The sequence below is a fragment of the Agelaius phoeniceus genome, chromosome 1 (assembly GCF_051311805.1).
Source record: "Agelaius phoeniceus isolate bAgePho1 chromosome 1, bAgePho1.hap1, whole genome shotgun sequence".
NCBI classification, from domain to species: Eukaryota; Metazoa; Chordata; class Aves; order Passeriformes; family Icteridae; genus Agelaius; species Agelaius phoeniceus.
In genome coordinates this window covers 113794684-113808896 of record NC_135265.1, presented here as the reverse complement: position 1 = coordinate 113808896, position 14213 = coordinate 113794684, and the positions used below count along the sequence as shown (strand labels likewise).

Below are 14213 nucleotides of genomic sequence, written 5' to 3'. Positions count from 1 at the left end.
CTCTGACTTCCCTCTTTTTGCTCTGCCATTTGGAGTTTGCTAGGAAGGCACCAAAGCAATAGCTCTTTTATACCATTCTGAGTAAAAAGCCATGCTGTGAACCTGTGATCAGTTCTGCAATGGGCAAAGGGGGATATTTTTCCCATGACTTTATTTAATTGTTGTGTGCATCTGTGAGCTCACTTAAACCCCATCTGCACACTACTTCACAAACACACTACCCAGCCTTTCCTGATTGGAATTAGGTATGTGTTGGACAGCCCAACTTCTACATTAATTTCAGGCAAGTGTTGAGAAAGCTTTAAATATCCATGATAGTAAATGTTCAGCTTATCAGTCAGAGCTCCTTGTGGAGGCTATTGGTATCTTTTTCTCAGAGAATGATTTTCTGATATTATTCTATGTCAAGTTGTATTAAGAAGGAAACCTTGATTGTTTTTGGTCCTTCTTGCTGTTGCTGTTGCCTTCTGAGTAGTTGATATTTTGTCAGTAGAGAGAATCTACACTATTTATGGGTTTTGCACTATAAAACTACTGCAGCCCAGTCACATGGCTTCCTTTCCTAAGCCATCTGTCACAGAGGTCTGGAATTTTATGTGAATGTTGGTTGTGCAGACTTAACCCAAGTTTTTTTATTATGAAAAATGTCAGCAACTACAATATTTAGCATTTTACTTTACATTGGTCATTAAACTTGATTACTGTAGCTCTGTTTCATTGCTATAGTTACATATCAACTACGAAGCCAAAAAACACTGGGCGATCATGGCAGAGCTGTATTGTCAGATCCTGGAGTGTGTGCTTGGCACTGATATAGTTAATATCTTGGATTTTTGTAACTAAGGTTTATTAATGCTGGTATAAAAATGTATTTGATATTATACAGATGGCATAAGATGTTGTGGTTACTAAGTTATTATCCAGGATAAGCTGCACTGTCAAATTCAGGGCTTAAAACTATCACAGGAGATTAAACTATTTACTAAAAAGGGGCAGAAAGATATAACAAAAGCGTCTTAGTATGAACATATTAGAAGTGTATTTACTTCCCATAAATATAATAAAACATCTCTCTCTTTAAGCTGTGTGATTGAAAATGTGAACTTGGCTGTGTGGGAGAAGCAAACATAAGAGGTGCCTGAGTTTCTGAACCAGGGACAAGCAGATGGCTTGCTGGTGCTTCCGACTAGGTGGGCATCTGCATCAGGCTCATGGAAGCAAAAGGGAGCCATGCTGGCTGAGTGCAGACAGGTTGTCAGGCCTTTAATTGTCATCTACCACCAATCTTTTCCTTCTGATTCAGAAGATTTAATCAATCACATTTTACCTTTAAATTAGTCATCACTGGCAGTGGTAGAAGGCCAGGCTGCATTAAGGAAGTTCCACCCTCAGTCCAGCCAGTGTGGCCACGCCACACTTTCAGCACAGGGGAAGAGCTCACTGTTTCACCATAACTCTTAAGATCTCAAGCAAGGACAGGTTTGACTGCCCTATCTTTAGCAATTGGATGGTTGACTAATCATCATGCCCCAGGAATATTTAATGGTCAGAGGAAGAAAGGGGCTCCTCCTGCCAATGTCTTTCTGAGGAAGAAGTCTAAGAAAGACAGACAAACTTTCCCCCGGGCATACCTGACTCTTTTCTATTTACAACACAACATCTGGGTGATTCACTTACACCATGAGTGTCCCATTATATTACTCAAGGTAGGAAATCTGGGTTTATACAGCTGTCTCCTACAGTTATATAGCACAGAACATATCTTCCCCAAATTCCCAAGTGTTATCCAAGCTTTGTGGTGATGCAAATTAAAAATAGTAGTGATGACAATGAGCAGCGTTAATTACAGTAGTCTATGTGTAGATCTCTGATATGGCAATTTATCTCCATAGTCTTCAAATGTTTTCCACATTATTCAGGAAAACACTGAACTAGACTACTAAGTAGTCCTCCAGAAGCCACATTTCATCTTTTTCCCTCGGTGCCTTCAGCAAATGTTGGCAACAGCAAGAACTAGTCTTATATTCATCCCTATATAGAAAATATGTCAATATGCAGTGTAGCATATATAGCACAAAGGCAAATTTGTTGTTGCTTACATTTGTAAATTGCACTTTCATCAGCTTTTTACCATTGCAAGAAGAGGAGTTTGTCCTCTTTTTTCTGTGATCAAATGGCATAAGGCAGAACAGTGATGTTTCCTTCCTTTGTTCTTGTACAGCCAAGCAGCATTTGCCCCTTTTTGCGAGCAGGAGAGCTTCTCCCAGACTGGAAATAGAGGTTGGGTCTCTCCCCAGACTGCACACACACCTCTGAAATTAGAGGCTGCTCTTTGCTGTACTCCCCAGGAAGCAAAGGGTTTGTTAACTCAGGCAGAATTTCTCCATTAGGGAGAACCTCCCCAAAATCCTCCTGTACCTCCCAGTCTAGTGGTCTCAGTGCAGACCTGTGCCTTAGTGGCCTAGTCAAATTATGATAAAGGCAGTAGGTTATTTCAAGTGATGTAGAAAACCCCAGTGAAAATTTCTCCTACTGTGCTACTTTTAGATGTATTTCTTTCCCCCTCCTTCTCCCCCGCCATGATGCAGATGTTGTAATGTTTCCAGGGTGTGGGGGGAAGGGAGGATATGTAATAGTAATGCTGTTGATGACCTAAACAATGCATTAATGCTTTTAACTGTGAATTGGGGTCATAGTTCTCTGTAAGAGTGAAAAGATCAAGAAGATTTAAAGCTAAACTTTTTTTAAATAAAACTAGATTTAGGGTGTATAGGTTATGGTTTAGTGGCATCTTATTTAAATTCTACTTACTATGTTTAAGCTGAGATGCAGGGATACCATTACTGAAGCTACTCTTAAGTCTGCCTAAGAGTTGGACATTAACTGACATAAATCGAAAAGCTGGGTTTAGATTCAGATAAATTTAAATAAAAGCGTGCATTTATATTTATCCTTTAAAAGCACCACATGGTTATTTTACAGCCTTACCACGTCCATATCTAAACATGTCTCTATTTCCTGTTGCATGTCAGGGAGCTGAGATAGAAGTGGATGAAAATGGCACACTGGATTTGAGCATGAAAAAGAATCGAAGCCAAGACAAAGTTATGCCTCTCACTTCTTCCAGCACAGCACTTCCCACTCCCTCCTCTTCTCCTTTCAAAGCAAGTAGCATCCTGGTAAATGCAGCCTTCTACCAGGCACTTTGTGAACAGGAAGGCTGGGATACACCAATCAACTACAGCAAGACCCATGGCAGGAAAGAAGAAGAAAAAGAGGTATTTTTTCAATTTCTGAGTAACTTTTTCCCTTGCATGAGAGACCATATGATAGTCTTTATGACCATCTTGTACAGTTTAAAGGGAATCAGTTTCCACAGGTAGAGGCTTGTGGGCATTGATCTGGTTTTAATGGTCTCTTGGATGGGATATAAAAAAAATCCTGCTACTCACTTTGGAAAATCTTGCTTTCAGAGCCTACTTGCTAATGTCTGTAGGTCTCTAAGGTAAGGGAAACAAAGGTTACCATCATTAGAGTCTGCTTTTTAAATTTTGTTCCTAATGGCTCAGTCTTGTAACACAAACACCCAAATGGACTAGCAATCACCAGGGGAAAAAGGAAAAACAAAACAAAAATAATCCCAACAAATAAAATTCAACAAAGAGAGCTTTTTCATGCTGAAACAAAAGACAATTTTTTCATACCAACTCTCTAGACTTCTAGACAACTTGCTATCTAAGCATTTAAACTCACACTTAAAACCTTGTCAGTAATATTCTTTCACTGAAAAACTTTTTATTTTACATCCTGCTATAAATTTCTGCCACTGAGTCTTATATCTCTAACTTGCTACTTATGTCATCAATCTTCTAGAGTGTCACTTCCAAAGCAATAGTTGTCTTAATTTTGGTTTTGTTTCTGTTTTGCTCTTTCATGTCTGTTTATCCTATCTTGAAAACAAGGCAGCATAGTCTACTATGGCCTTTCTGTCTTATTCGTCTACTTATGGCAAATTTGATTTTTTTTTTTTCTCATGAGCCTGATTTTCAGGATGTGGACTACTTTCATTTCTCTTAAATCAGGAAGGGATCACCAGCTCTTTAAAAGGCTGATTAGATAAAAGCCTATGTTGCAGCTTTCAGAAGCAAACTAAAAGATGTCCTAGTTGGAAGGTTTTATACTACTTACTCCTTGTTTGGTTTTATATATCAAGAATTTGATCATTATATTAATATGAAATTATCTTTTGTCCAAATATCAAATCTGATGCTTCAAGAAAACATTGATGGGGTAAAGCTATTTACAACTGAGATTTGGGGATCAAGGCATCCAGTCCAAAAACAACTTGGAATTTAAAGATAATTCAGTTGCATGAGAAAAAAAATCTATCAGCACTGGGTAGAAGGTTGCAATGTGTCCACTGAAAAAGCTTGTATTTCTTGGAGGCTGGGCTGTCTTGAGCCCTTTGCAGTCTCCTCTTTGGGGCTAGTGATGGTCTCTATCTCACCAATGACGGAACAATTCATGTCCTGGGGTTTTGGAGTGGGTTTGACCTGAAGCAGGAGGCTGAGGGCTCAGGCCCTTCCCCATTCATGCTGCAGGATGAGCAAGCACATCCAGCTTTGGGAGGACTGACTTGCTGCTGGGATCAAGAGGTGTCACAGACTTGGCAGAGGACCTGTCATGTCAGTCCTCCTCCCTGCTGCCATCACAGCTCAGCAGAAGAGCCAAGACAGGAGCACCTCCACATCCCCCACAATCCATGCCTGACTTTCACAAGGCTGGGATGGGTGTCTGGATGTTTCCCTGTCTCTTTCCAGCACAGGGAATTGGAGGCAACTAAACTGCCCAACAGGACATAATGGTCCAATGCACTCAGGCACTGGTGCCCCTTGCACTTGCTGCTTTGACACTGTGCCTTTGGTCCCTAATTGAAGATCTGGCCCCAGATCTCTGCTGTGAGATTTTGGTGTCCCAGGGAGCCTTGATACATCCAGTGATGACAGGGCCAGAGGCTCTGTTTTCAAAATCAAAGACTGGCAGTTATCCTTATGCAAAGAAAATGACTGATTATATCTATTTCTAATTCATTGTTATCTGGTTCATATGCACAACAGTTGCTTAATTTTGGTGGTAATTTCCAGAAAATATTGTCTCTCTCTCTCTCAGCAAAATAGCCTGTCCAGATGCCCCCTTAAAAAAAAAAATCTGAATTTGGAAAAAGCTCAAAATCTCTCCAAAAGGAAAGCACTGAGAAATAACTAGAGCTGTCAGTTAGTTCAACTGTCAGTTCTCCAAAGATTTCAGGGCTTAAAAATGTTAAAAGTGCCAGATGCTATTATCTGTTATTCATGTTACCATTATGTTCTGGTCTTTGCTGAAATCAATATAAACTTCCATCTGTACATTAATGGAGAATCATTGCTTGCTTTCTTTCAGTAGTGTGCATGCATGAATACACACATGCTCTTTACAGGAAATAGTAGTGCTTGGACCAATTGGGATGGTTCTGATTTTTCTTTTAGTCTGAAATTCTTTAGATTTTAATAGCATTCAACTATAAATCCATTCAAATGGAAAAGGAAAAATTATACATACAGTTGGGTTTGACTAGCTGTGATGATCATCACCCGACATAACAGAAAGAGAGAAGTGCTAAAGGTGTTTTCCCAAAGGATTATCTCTCCTTCTAAAGATAAAGAGCTGGAGGAGCACACAAGCCAAGACGCGATGGTCTACTTTTAGTCTTAAGTGCAGCGGATCAAAAAGTATTTGTTCTTTATTTCTGACCTTCTGTGTTTCAGACAGATGCAACCCCTTTTGGGCCACATGTAGTGACGTAAGGTTCTAGAAAGGCAGAGTTTCAGTATTCCTTTGCCTGCATTTCCTTTGCACTGTCCTGATTTTGCAGCTTCTACACATATGAAGAATTTATGTTGCTTGAATAACACCAAGTATCCCTCAAGGAACTAAGAAAATTACTAAAGGTGACTAAAAAGTCACCCATTTAAACGTCTATATATCTCCCTTACTCCTGGGAAATATACTAGGAAAAAAACTGTATAAAATTGTTGTTGTTTCTGTATGTATGTGTGTGAATAGCTTTATTTAAAAAAAAATTAGAAATCTTAATAGCTCAATTCAGGAAATTCACCATTAAAATTTTGAAAAAAACCTAATTATTTAAAGATAGAAAATTAAAATACTGCAATTCTAAACCCTCTATATCAGTTATAATGGCGGCTATAGGTGTACTCCTGTCAGTCTTCACCATGAAGTCTTGTTTTTATTAAATAACTCTGTGAAATGAAGCTGTGAACTGCAATACTGTAGTGTTTTGTCAAGCCTTGGATACAAATAATTCTCCATCAGTCTGCTCTGTGCAGCAGGTATCAGGCAGTGACATGATGAATAACTCACACACACACTCACACACAAAGTTTCTGATCCATCACCAGCGAAAGATCAGAATATCTTTTATTTAAAACAAAGAAGACAAGTTACACATATATAAGTTACACATATGAAAAGATTAACATAGCCTGCAGCACAAACAGTTATGGCAATTCTGGTGTGCTGCAGGTGCATCCTGAGGTACATGACCCAGATCAGGATCACAGTGGAGTGCTAGAGGGTCCTTTTCAGCACCCCCTACTGCAGGCTGCCCTCAGAAGAAGTGGAAGAGGCTGATGTATGGCTGGTTTAGATACACAGGATCCAGGCAAGGCATGCTTTAAATTTTTAGAAGCACACATCAGTTCAGTGATGCAGATGTAGCCTGGCAGAGTTACTTGTTAGACAGGAAACTGATAAACCACCCTTCTTTAACCTCCATTAAATTAAGTGGAAACCATTTTATCTGTGTTTTTTAAAGTTATTTTGACATCTGATCCCTTCTAGCTGGCAACAGTGTATTAGCATTTTTGGGTTGTTTCCTTGGGGAACTTTCAGTTTTACAATAACTCGTACCAGTGATGATCCCTGCTTGCACTTATGTGTTTGTAAGAGAGGTAGATCAGAACTTGTGGCTAGAAGTAGTCAGGAATTCAAATACCCATGGCAAAATCACCCCTACACGCCACTGCCAAAATTACCCCTATATACCACTGGGAACAAGATTTAACCCAAGTTCGGAAAAATATCATTGATGTTTCTTGGATCTTGAACAAAGCTGACATCCATTTTTCCACTTTTGCATTTTAGCATTTTAGTTTCCATGTTTGGAAGACTTTCAATCAATTATTATTTCTTCACTAACATCAAGACCTTCTGTAGTTGCTAATTTTCTCTGTTGCTCCTTATCTGAAGTTCTCCTTTAGAAATATAACTCCCCAAGCCTGAAATATATGAGGGTTTTTCTATTTATTTAAAATAATTACTCATTAATTACTGTGAGTGCTTAGTAGAGCTGAATATATGTATTTTTGCTTTCTATATTTGTATCAGATTAGATTATTCTCAAACAAATTAACCCCACAAATGTGGTTGAAAAAATCAGTAGTAATTGATACAGCAATATTATGGCATCATTTCTATATGTATGTGAAGTGTGAGTTACAGTAGGCAGTAGGTAGCCAGCAGCAGAATGCAGAAGAAAGTCATATTGAGGATTCAGCCTCCAAACAGGCAAAGATGAGCTGCCAGAATTGAGGACCATATGGAAGCTTTATCAGAAGAAACACCCCTGCAGAGCTTACAAGACCCAGGAGGCAGAAACTCCATTTTCAGTCCAGATTCCACTCAGCTCTGCACTCTGTGTTAACAGCTCTGCAGACAAGCCTGCTCCTCTGTCCTGGCACATTTGTCAGCTGCACAAGCCCAGAGCATCCATGGCACCAGCACTGTGAGTTTAGCAGAGGCTGGGACCATTCCCTCTCAACCATGGGCAGCAGTTTCTGCTCCTACAGATGGTAATCTCTGGGAAACACCTGAGTATCGGAATGGAATTACAAAACCAACGCGAAGTCCAAAAAGGGATTCATAGAGGTCTGATAATTGATGCTATAAACTTTGGAGAATTCTTGAATGATAAAATAGCTACTGAGCAACCCTCCAGAAAGAAAATACTTATCTTTCATAAAGACAATAATGATTGAAAGCATTAAGTCTCAAAACAGTAGAAACCAAGTTATTTTGAAATTATAAAAGAAGATTTTTCAGAAAACAAAAATTCCATTTCCTACCAGGATTCCAAGTTTCCAAAATGCCTTCTCAATGGAGCGAATGCTCATGATTCATACCATCCACTAAACAGCATGGTAGCAGTGATGATTTAGATCTACAAATAGTAGAAATCAAGAACTACCCTTAGCAGCCTGCAATTAAGAAAGCTTCAAAGTTGTTTTGTTCTTTATGGTTTTTATTTTAACAAGAATCTGCTCTCTCAATAAGATAACAGGACATTCCATTCCACAAACCTAAAAAGCTTTGCATTAACATTTGCATATGTAAATAACACTTTTTAAAGTTTAGTACTGCAATTTTGTAATTTATGGCGCAATGGCTACACCAACCGTGTTCAAAAGTCAGCAATGTACTTACACAGCAAATAAAAAGAACATAACTGCCAAAGCCTAGTTTGGCTCTACCAACAACCACTTCTCTGTGTACATTTCTTTAGCCTTTATCACCATCTTATTAAACAAACACAAATTTCTCCTATATAGTCTCCTTAAACTAGCATCTGCTTTCAGAAATATTTACACAACAGTCTTAAATGTCTGCCTGTAAGAACCTGAAACTATGATATACTAAAGTTTCTTCATTTCTGTCCATAATTTCATAATTTCTTTTTAATTGGTTGGTTTTTTTTTTTACTTTTACAAGAGGATCTCTTCTTGTCATGGCAAATTAAATTGTTTCTTGAATGTGTGGGAAGACTTGAAGAGAGAAACCTTTTGTTACATTCTCATTTAATATTTCAGAAAGATCCAGTGAGCTCTCCAGAAAACATGGAGGAAAAGAAGTACCCAGGAGATGTTTCCATACCCAGTCCTAAACCCAAGCTCCACTCAAGAGATCTCAAAAAGGAACTCATCACGTGAGTCACAAAAAATGCTGTATTTTCCTTTACCCTGGTCAAGACTGGCTATGCTGCTGTTCTGACTTCTGTTTTGAAGTAGATTTGCAGGAGCTGAGCAGGGAGACTTGCACAATTCCCTGCCAGTAGTTAGTTCCACATTGTGGGTATGCAGACATGAGGTTTGGAGCTGAGACAAGCCAGAGTGTGCCTGGGGGTCTGGACAGATTAATGACTAAATTTATACTGGGTGCCATTCCTTATTCCTCAGATAGATAGGTAACGAGTGGGCACTTGCACTTAACTCCTTCTACAAAACACACAGTTTCATAACATGCTACAGATTGCCTCTGCTAATGCTTATATAATTAAATAAGCTATAATTGAACAATTGTCATTATAGACCCATTGCTTAGAACTTGTGTAGAAGCAGTTAGGATTTCTCAGACAGAAAACATGCAGAGTTCATAAAAACAAAAAATACAATACAGAATGGGGCTTTCCAACCTGTAGTAAACAGGTTTAAGTCCTCCACCTGCTTCCTTCCAAGCAGAATTAGTTATTCAGTCCCGCTGAAAATCCAGTGGCTGTAGAAATTCACACCCTGGGACTATAGGCTAATACTCTCTTTTCCAGTTACTGAACTGCACTTGCTCTGTGTTAAGTTCCAAAACTTTACTATCTAGAACAGCAAATAAATTCTATTGAATCTCTCTGCATACAACAGCTTGCTTCAGTTTAGAATTTTTCACTAAAATTGTCCCAAGCAGCTCTTTAAAAATCACATCTAGGCTCTTCATAAAATCACAAGTCACTCTTTAAAAATCACATCTAGGCTCTTCATAAAATCCCTTTGGGTTCACATCAATATCATTTTGATACTAACACAGAGTTTTCACTGTAATAGTCAACAAGGACTCAGCAATCATTTATGGCACTTTTATTTTTGTCCCAAAGCAGAGCAGGTCTCTATGAACAAGTGTGGTTGTGATGCTAGCCCGTAACTGCAGGCTCACTCATGAATGAACAAGTCACGTCACGCCAACTTGTGTCCTGCTCTCTGGGCTGGGTGGCACTGAAGCTGTTAGAGCTGCCTCTGTCCCTAGAATTTACATTTCCCTGGGGCAAGCTGCTGTGAAGAGCCATTCTTTCCCCCCATGTCATGCAGTCTGCATGTTGTCTACTCACCACATTATATCTGCAGTCATAGTTCATGACCTAAATTGCTACAGGTCAGGTTGTCTTGCCTCTTCTTCTAAAACAAATGCATACAAAAATCACTGAGATTTTATTTGCTGAAGGCTAATGGATATTCTTTTGTAGTATTTATTCCTTTGTCATACTGACCTGTTTTGAGATACCTGTAATATACTTTTCTAGTCTCCTAAATAATAACATCAAAGTATTTACTAGAGAAATGATGAGCTTACAGTGGTTCAAAAAGTATCTAAAAACAGGTATCTAAAATGGAATTATGGCTAAAATTAAATAAAGAGTAGTTTTAATTTATCAGAATAATCCATAGCCAATATAGAGATCAGACTACATTCCTGTGATCCCACTGAGCTCAGATATTTTACTGAAAAATTCAGTACAGTTGGCTCCATCATGAGGAAGCTTTTAAAATGACATAAGCACTTGCAGAGAAAAATTTTGAATGTGGTTAGCACAGTTGGAGCAAACTACAGTATGAATCCCACCATCTAGTATGTGCTTTCTATTTTTCCATGTAAATTCTGATGGCCATAACAGCATGGCTCAGGTTGAAATGGGCTGTGAAAATGAGGCTGATGTCTTCCTAAGGCTTTTTTACAGATTTGAAAAACTTCCTAGCATTCTGCCAGCTCAGAGAAAATAGCCAGGTGAGCATCTCAGGCACCCCTTTTTTCATTAGCATGGAGCACTACCTAACAGTTTTTGTGCAGCATCTGCTTGCCCTTTTTATCCATATTCCCAGTGAAAGATTGACAGTTCTTTGTAAGGCAACTCTCCAGGGTTGGTAAGAGTGTTTCAAAGTACTGTACAAAGGTATATTTAATTCACCCCCCCATCCATGCACAAGTTGCATTTCTTGGTAGCTTTCCTCTTTTACAGAGGACTACATCCCAGCTTGACTTCAGTGTTACAGCTGAAGAAGGGCTGAGGAAAAAGAGAAGCTATAACATCTTCTCCAGCATGCCTCCATCTCTTGATATAAATGAATATATCTGTTCTGTTAAACGTGCACCTGGTTCCAGCCAGGACAGGGTTAAATTTCGCAGTAGCCAGGATGGTGGGGTGGCTGAGGGTTATTCTATAACCTCACCCAGGGAGAAGGTTTTCCTCCCAGTCATGTAAAATTGGCAAAGGCAGGGGTCGGGTAACACCAGTTCTGTTCTGAGCAATCATTTGCCTACCTTGTGCACTTTCTTATGGATATTTTTGCTGTTACCATTCATTTTGTTATCTCATTGCCGTTTCCAGTGATTTTTTCTTATTTTGAGATGTGGCTTTCACCTTTTGTGCCTCCAATTCTACTCCCCAACCTGCCGCAGGGGAAGGAGGAAGGGAGGGGGAGCAAGCAGCCTATGGTTTAGAGAGTCTTGGTGGGAACATTAATTTAAAGAGTACAATTCCCAAACCACAACAACCTTTGTATCACTTCTCAGTTCATCTGAGAAACAGCTTGAGAAAGTTTTGTTCTCTTTCGGAACTTCAGATGTGTAATATTTATGTGCTTTCTCTTCTGCAAGCAATCCTAACATCTTTCTCACTTGTATCAGTAAATAAATATTGGATATGTTTCTAAAGAAGGTGCCTTATTTTAGTCAGAAGTGAAAGAAATTATTTTAAATATTACTGTTCTCTGGCCTCCAGTATGTTATACTTGAGGTCAGATCAGAAACTTCAGCTCCAGGATTTATGAACTGCTGTGAAAATTTATAAAAGAGTCTTTTAATAAAAGAGTCTTTTAAGAACCCACTTTATAAGCAAAATACCTATGCAAAGGTAACTGTATGCAGATAAAATAAGGGTTTGAATTATTTGCGCTGTGGAAATAGGAAAAATTCTTTCCCTCTGTGTGTCAAGTAATAATTAAAAACTAGAATGAAGTTTTTCTAGATTACTGCAGTGTCGTGACAGTGGGTAATGATGAACATGATTGCCCTAAGGATCATTACATAATTCACTGCAGAGTATGGTGAGCTGTGTGGTGCATTTTACATACTCTAATTTCTCATTCCTTCTTCTCTGCACAGCTGTCCAACCCCAGGATGTGATGGTAGCGGTCATGTAACAGGAAACTATGCCTCACACCGCAGGTAAGAAACAACAGGAAGCCTGAAACAGGAAATAGACCTACTTCTAGCTCTTGTCATCTTTGAACCCCTTTGTCCTAACCATGGATAAGTATTCAAAAACAATTTGCAGAAAATAATCCACAGAGAAACCCAGCTGTTTTTCCTGATTTTGTTATATTTGTGAAGGTATGGACTTAATACACTGAGGCAGTTAAGCAGCATATGCTTATTACTGTAGCTGCATTTCTCAGCTGAGACCTGCAGAAAAGTCATTTAGTGAAGTTTGCATTTCCCTAAGCGTACAAGCAGTCTCTATACAGATGCTGTTGCATCTGATTATAAATGAGGTTTCTGCATACCTCTTTAAGAATGCTTTTGAAATTCATAATCTGCTATTATAACCTGAGGATAATAAATATTTTTTTCAAAATAACCTACTGCCAACCTAGGTGTTGAAACAACAATTTCCTGCATTTCCATTGGGAGCAGAATGGAAATGTTTTCTACCTTCTACCAACCACGTGGACCAGATCCTCTAGCTGTCCTTCATATAGGAAACATAAAGGATGGATCCTGTGTACCACTGTCCCCTCATAGCAAAGCTTCACAGGGGCTAGAAACCTTTGTCCCAAACTACATACTTTTTTAGTTATTTAAGAACCACAGCCTTATATTTGTCCTTCTTCACCAAGAATAAATATTTGAGAGTTTAACTTTAACTAATATAAATCATATATTGTCTGGATGTTGGTGTTTTAGATAAAAATAAATGCTTTGGTTTAGTAAAATATTTCACATCAGGTTTTCTTTTCAGTGTTTCTGGGTGCCCATTAGCTGACAAGACATTAAAATCCCTTATGGCTGCTAACTCTCAGGAGCTCAAGTAAGTATTGACAATAGCACAAATGTTATTGTTCTTTATCTTTGACAAACATGTTCCCTGTGTTATTGAAGTTGTAAATTTGAATTGCTCAGAGCACCTTACAATTCACACTTTTTTTCTGAAAAGTGTAGTGAATTGGTTTGAAAGCTTTTGAGTGAAATAAAGTTTACTTTTCTCTATTTGTCTTTCTTTTTTCTTGTACCCCTTCATTTTCATTAATTAATCAGGGCCTGGGGGGGGACAAAAATTGTGAACACTAGGAAAGATGCAGTTTTCTCAGTATTTCTGAATCAGAAAGGAATAGAAAATATCTAATATGTAAGAGGGATCTGGCAAGTGATCCAGATAGAATTAATTGGAATTATTTAGTAAGAAATAAATCTAGTTAGAATAAATCTACAAAATGAGACCAGAATACCTGCAAATCCTTTTTTATTTGTCACTACCCTATTCTATGAGTTTAATGCCACTGAAGCAGGCATCAAGTCATATGATTTTATGCTGGCATAATTCTCACCATGAAATGTCACTTACAAAAGGACTGTGCAGGCTTTGCTATATAGACAGATGTATAGGGACATATGAATATTTCAAAAATCTGTAGTCAAGAGAGGCACTGGCAACCAGTCATCTAGTTATTGAATTGGCTTTGTCAACAAGGATGTGGGGAAAAGGGAAGGATAATTAGAGGTCTTTCATAGCTTTCCCTCTGCAACTTGTAAATTGGATCCCATAATAGATGGCTTGGAAAAATTCATGAATGCATGTAAAAAGGGGAGAACTCCGTGACTGTCCTTTCTGTCCTTTAGGTTCATCCCTAGTCCAGATAGAAGAAAATAAAGTCTGATCATGGCACCATTTTCCTTTTCTAATAGTATTAATAGCAGAAGTGGCTACATTTAGGCTTGGAGCATTGTTTGGCTTCCCCAGATCCAATGTTAGTGGTCTTATTCCCTAGCCTGACAACTTCAGTTATAATTGAAATGCTGAACTGATGGCATGAAGTTGAATGTACAGGAGATGCAGCAAA

At 38.6% G+C, this 14213-nt stretch overlaps 1 protein-coding gene across 7 annotated transcripts in view; it reads left to right on the top strand.

Annotated features, from left to right (window-relative positions):
- Positions 1–14213, top strand: part of ST18 (ST18 C2H2C-type zinc finger transcription factor) — a 168931-nt gene that overhangs the window by 139786 nt on the left and 14932 nt on the right. For all 7 annotated transcript variants that reach the window (XM_077185492.1, XM_077185522.1, XM_054633878.2 and 4 more), the window contains 4 exons: positions 3033–3278; positions 8925–9040; positions 12259–12321; positions 13115–13183. In XM_077185492.1, the coding sequence (XP_077041607.1) occupies positions 3033–3278; positions 8925–9040; positions 12259–12321; positions 13115–13183 (494 nt within the window). The remainder of the gene's footprint in view (positions 1–3032; positions 3279–8924; positions 9041–12258; positions 12322–13114; positions 13184–14213) is intronic.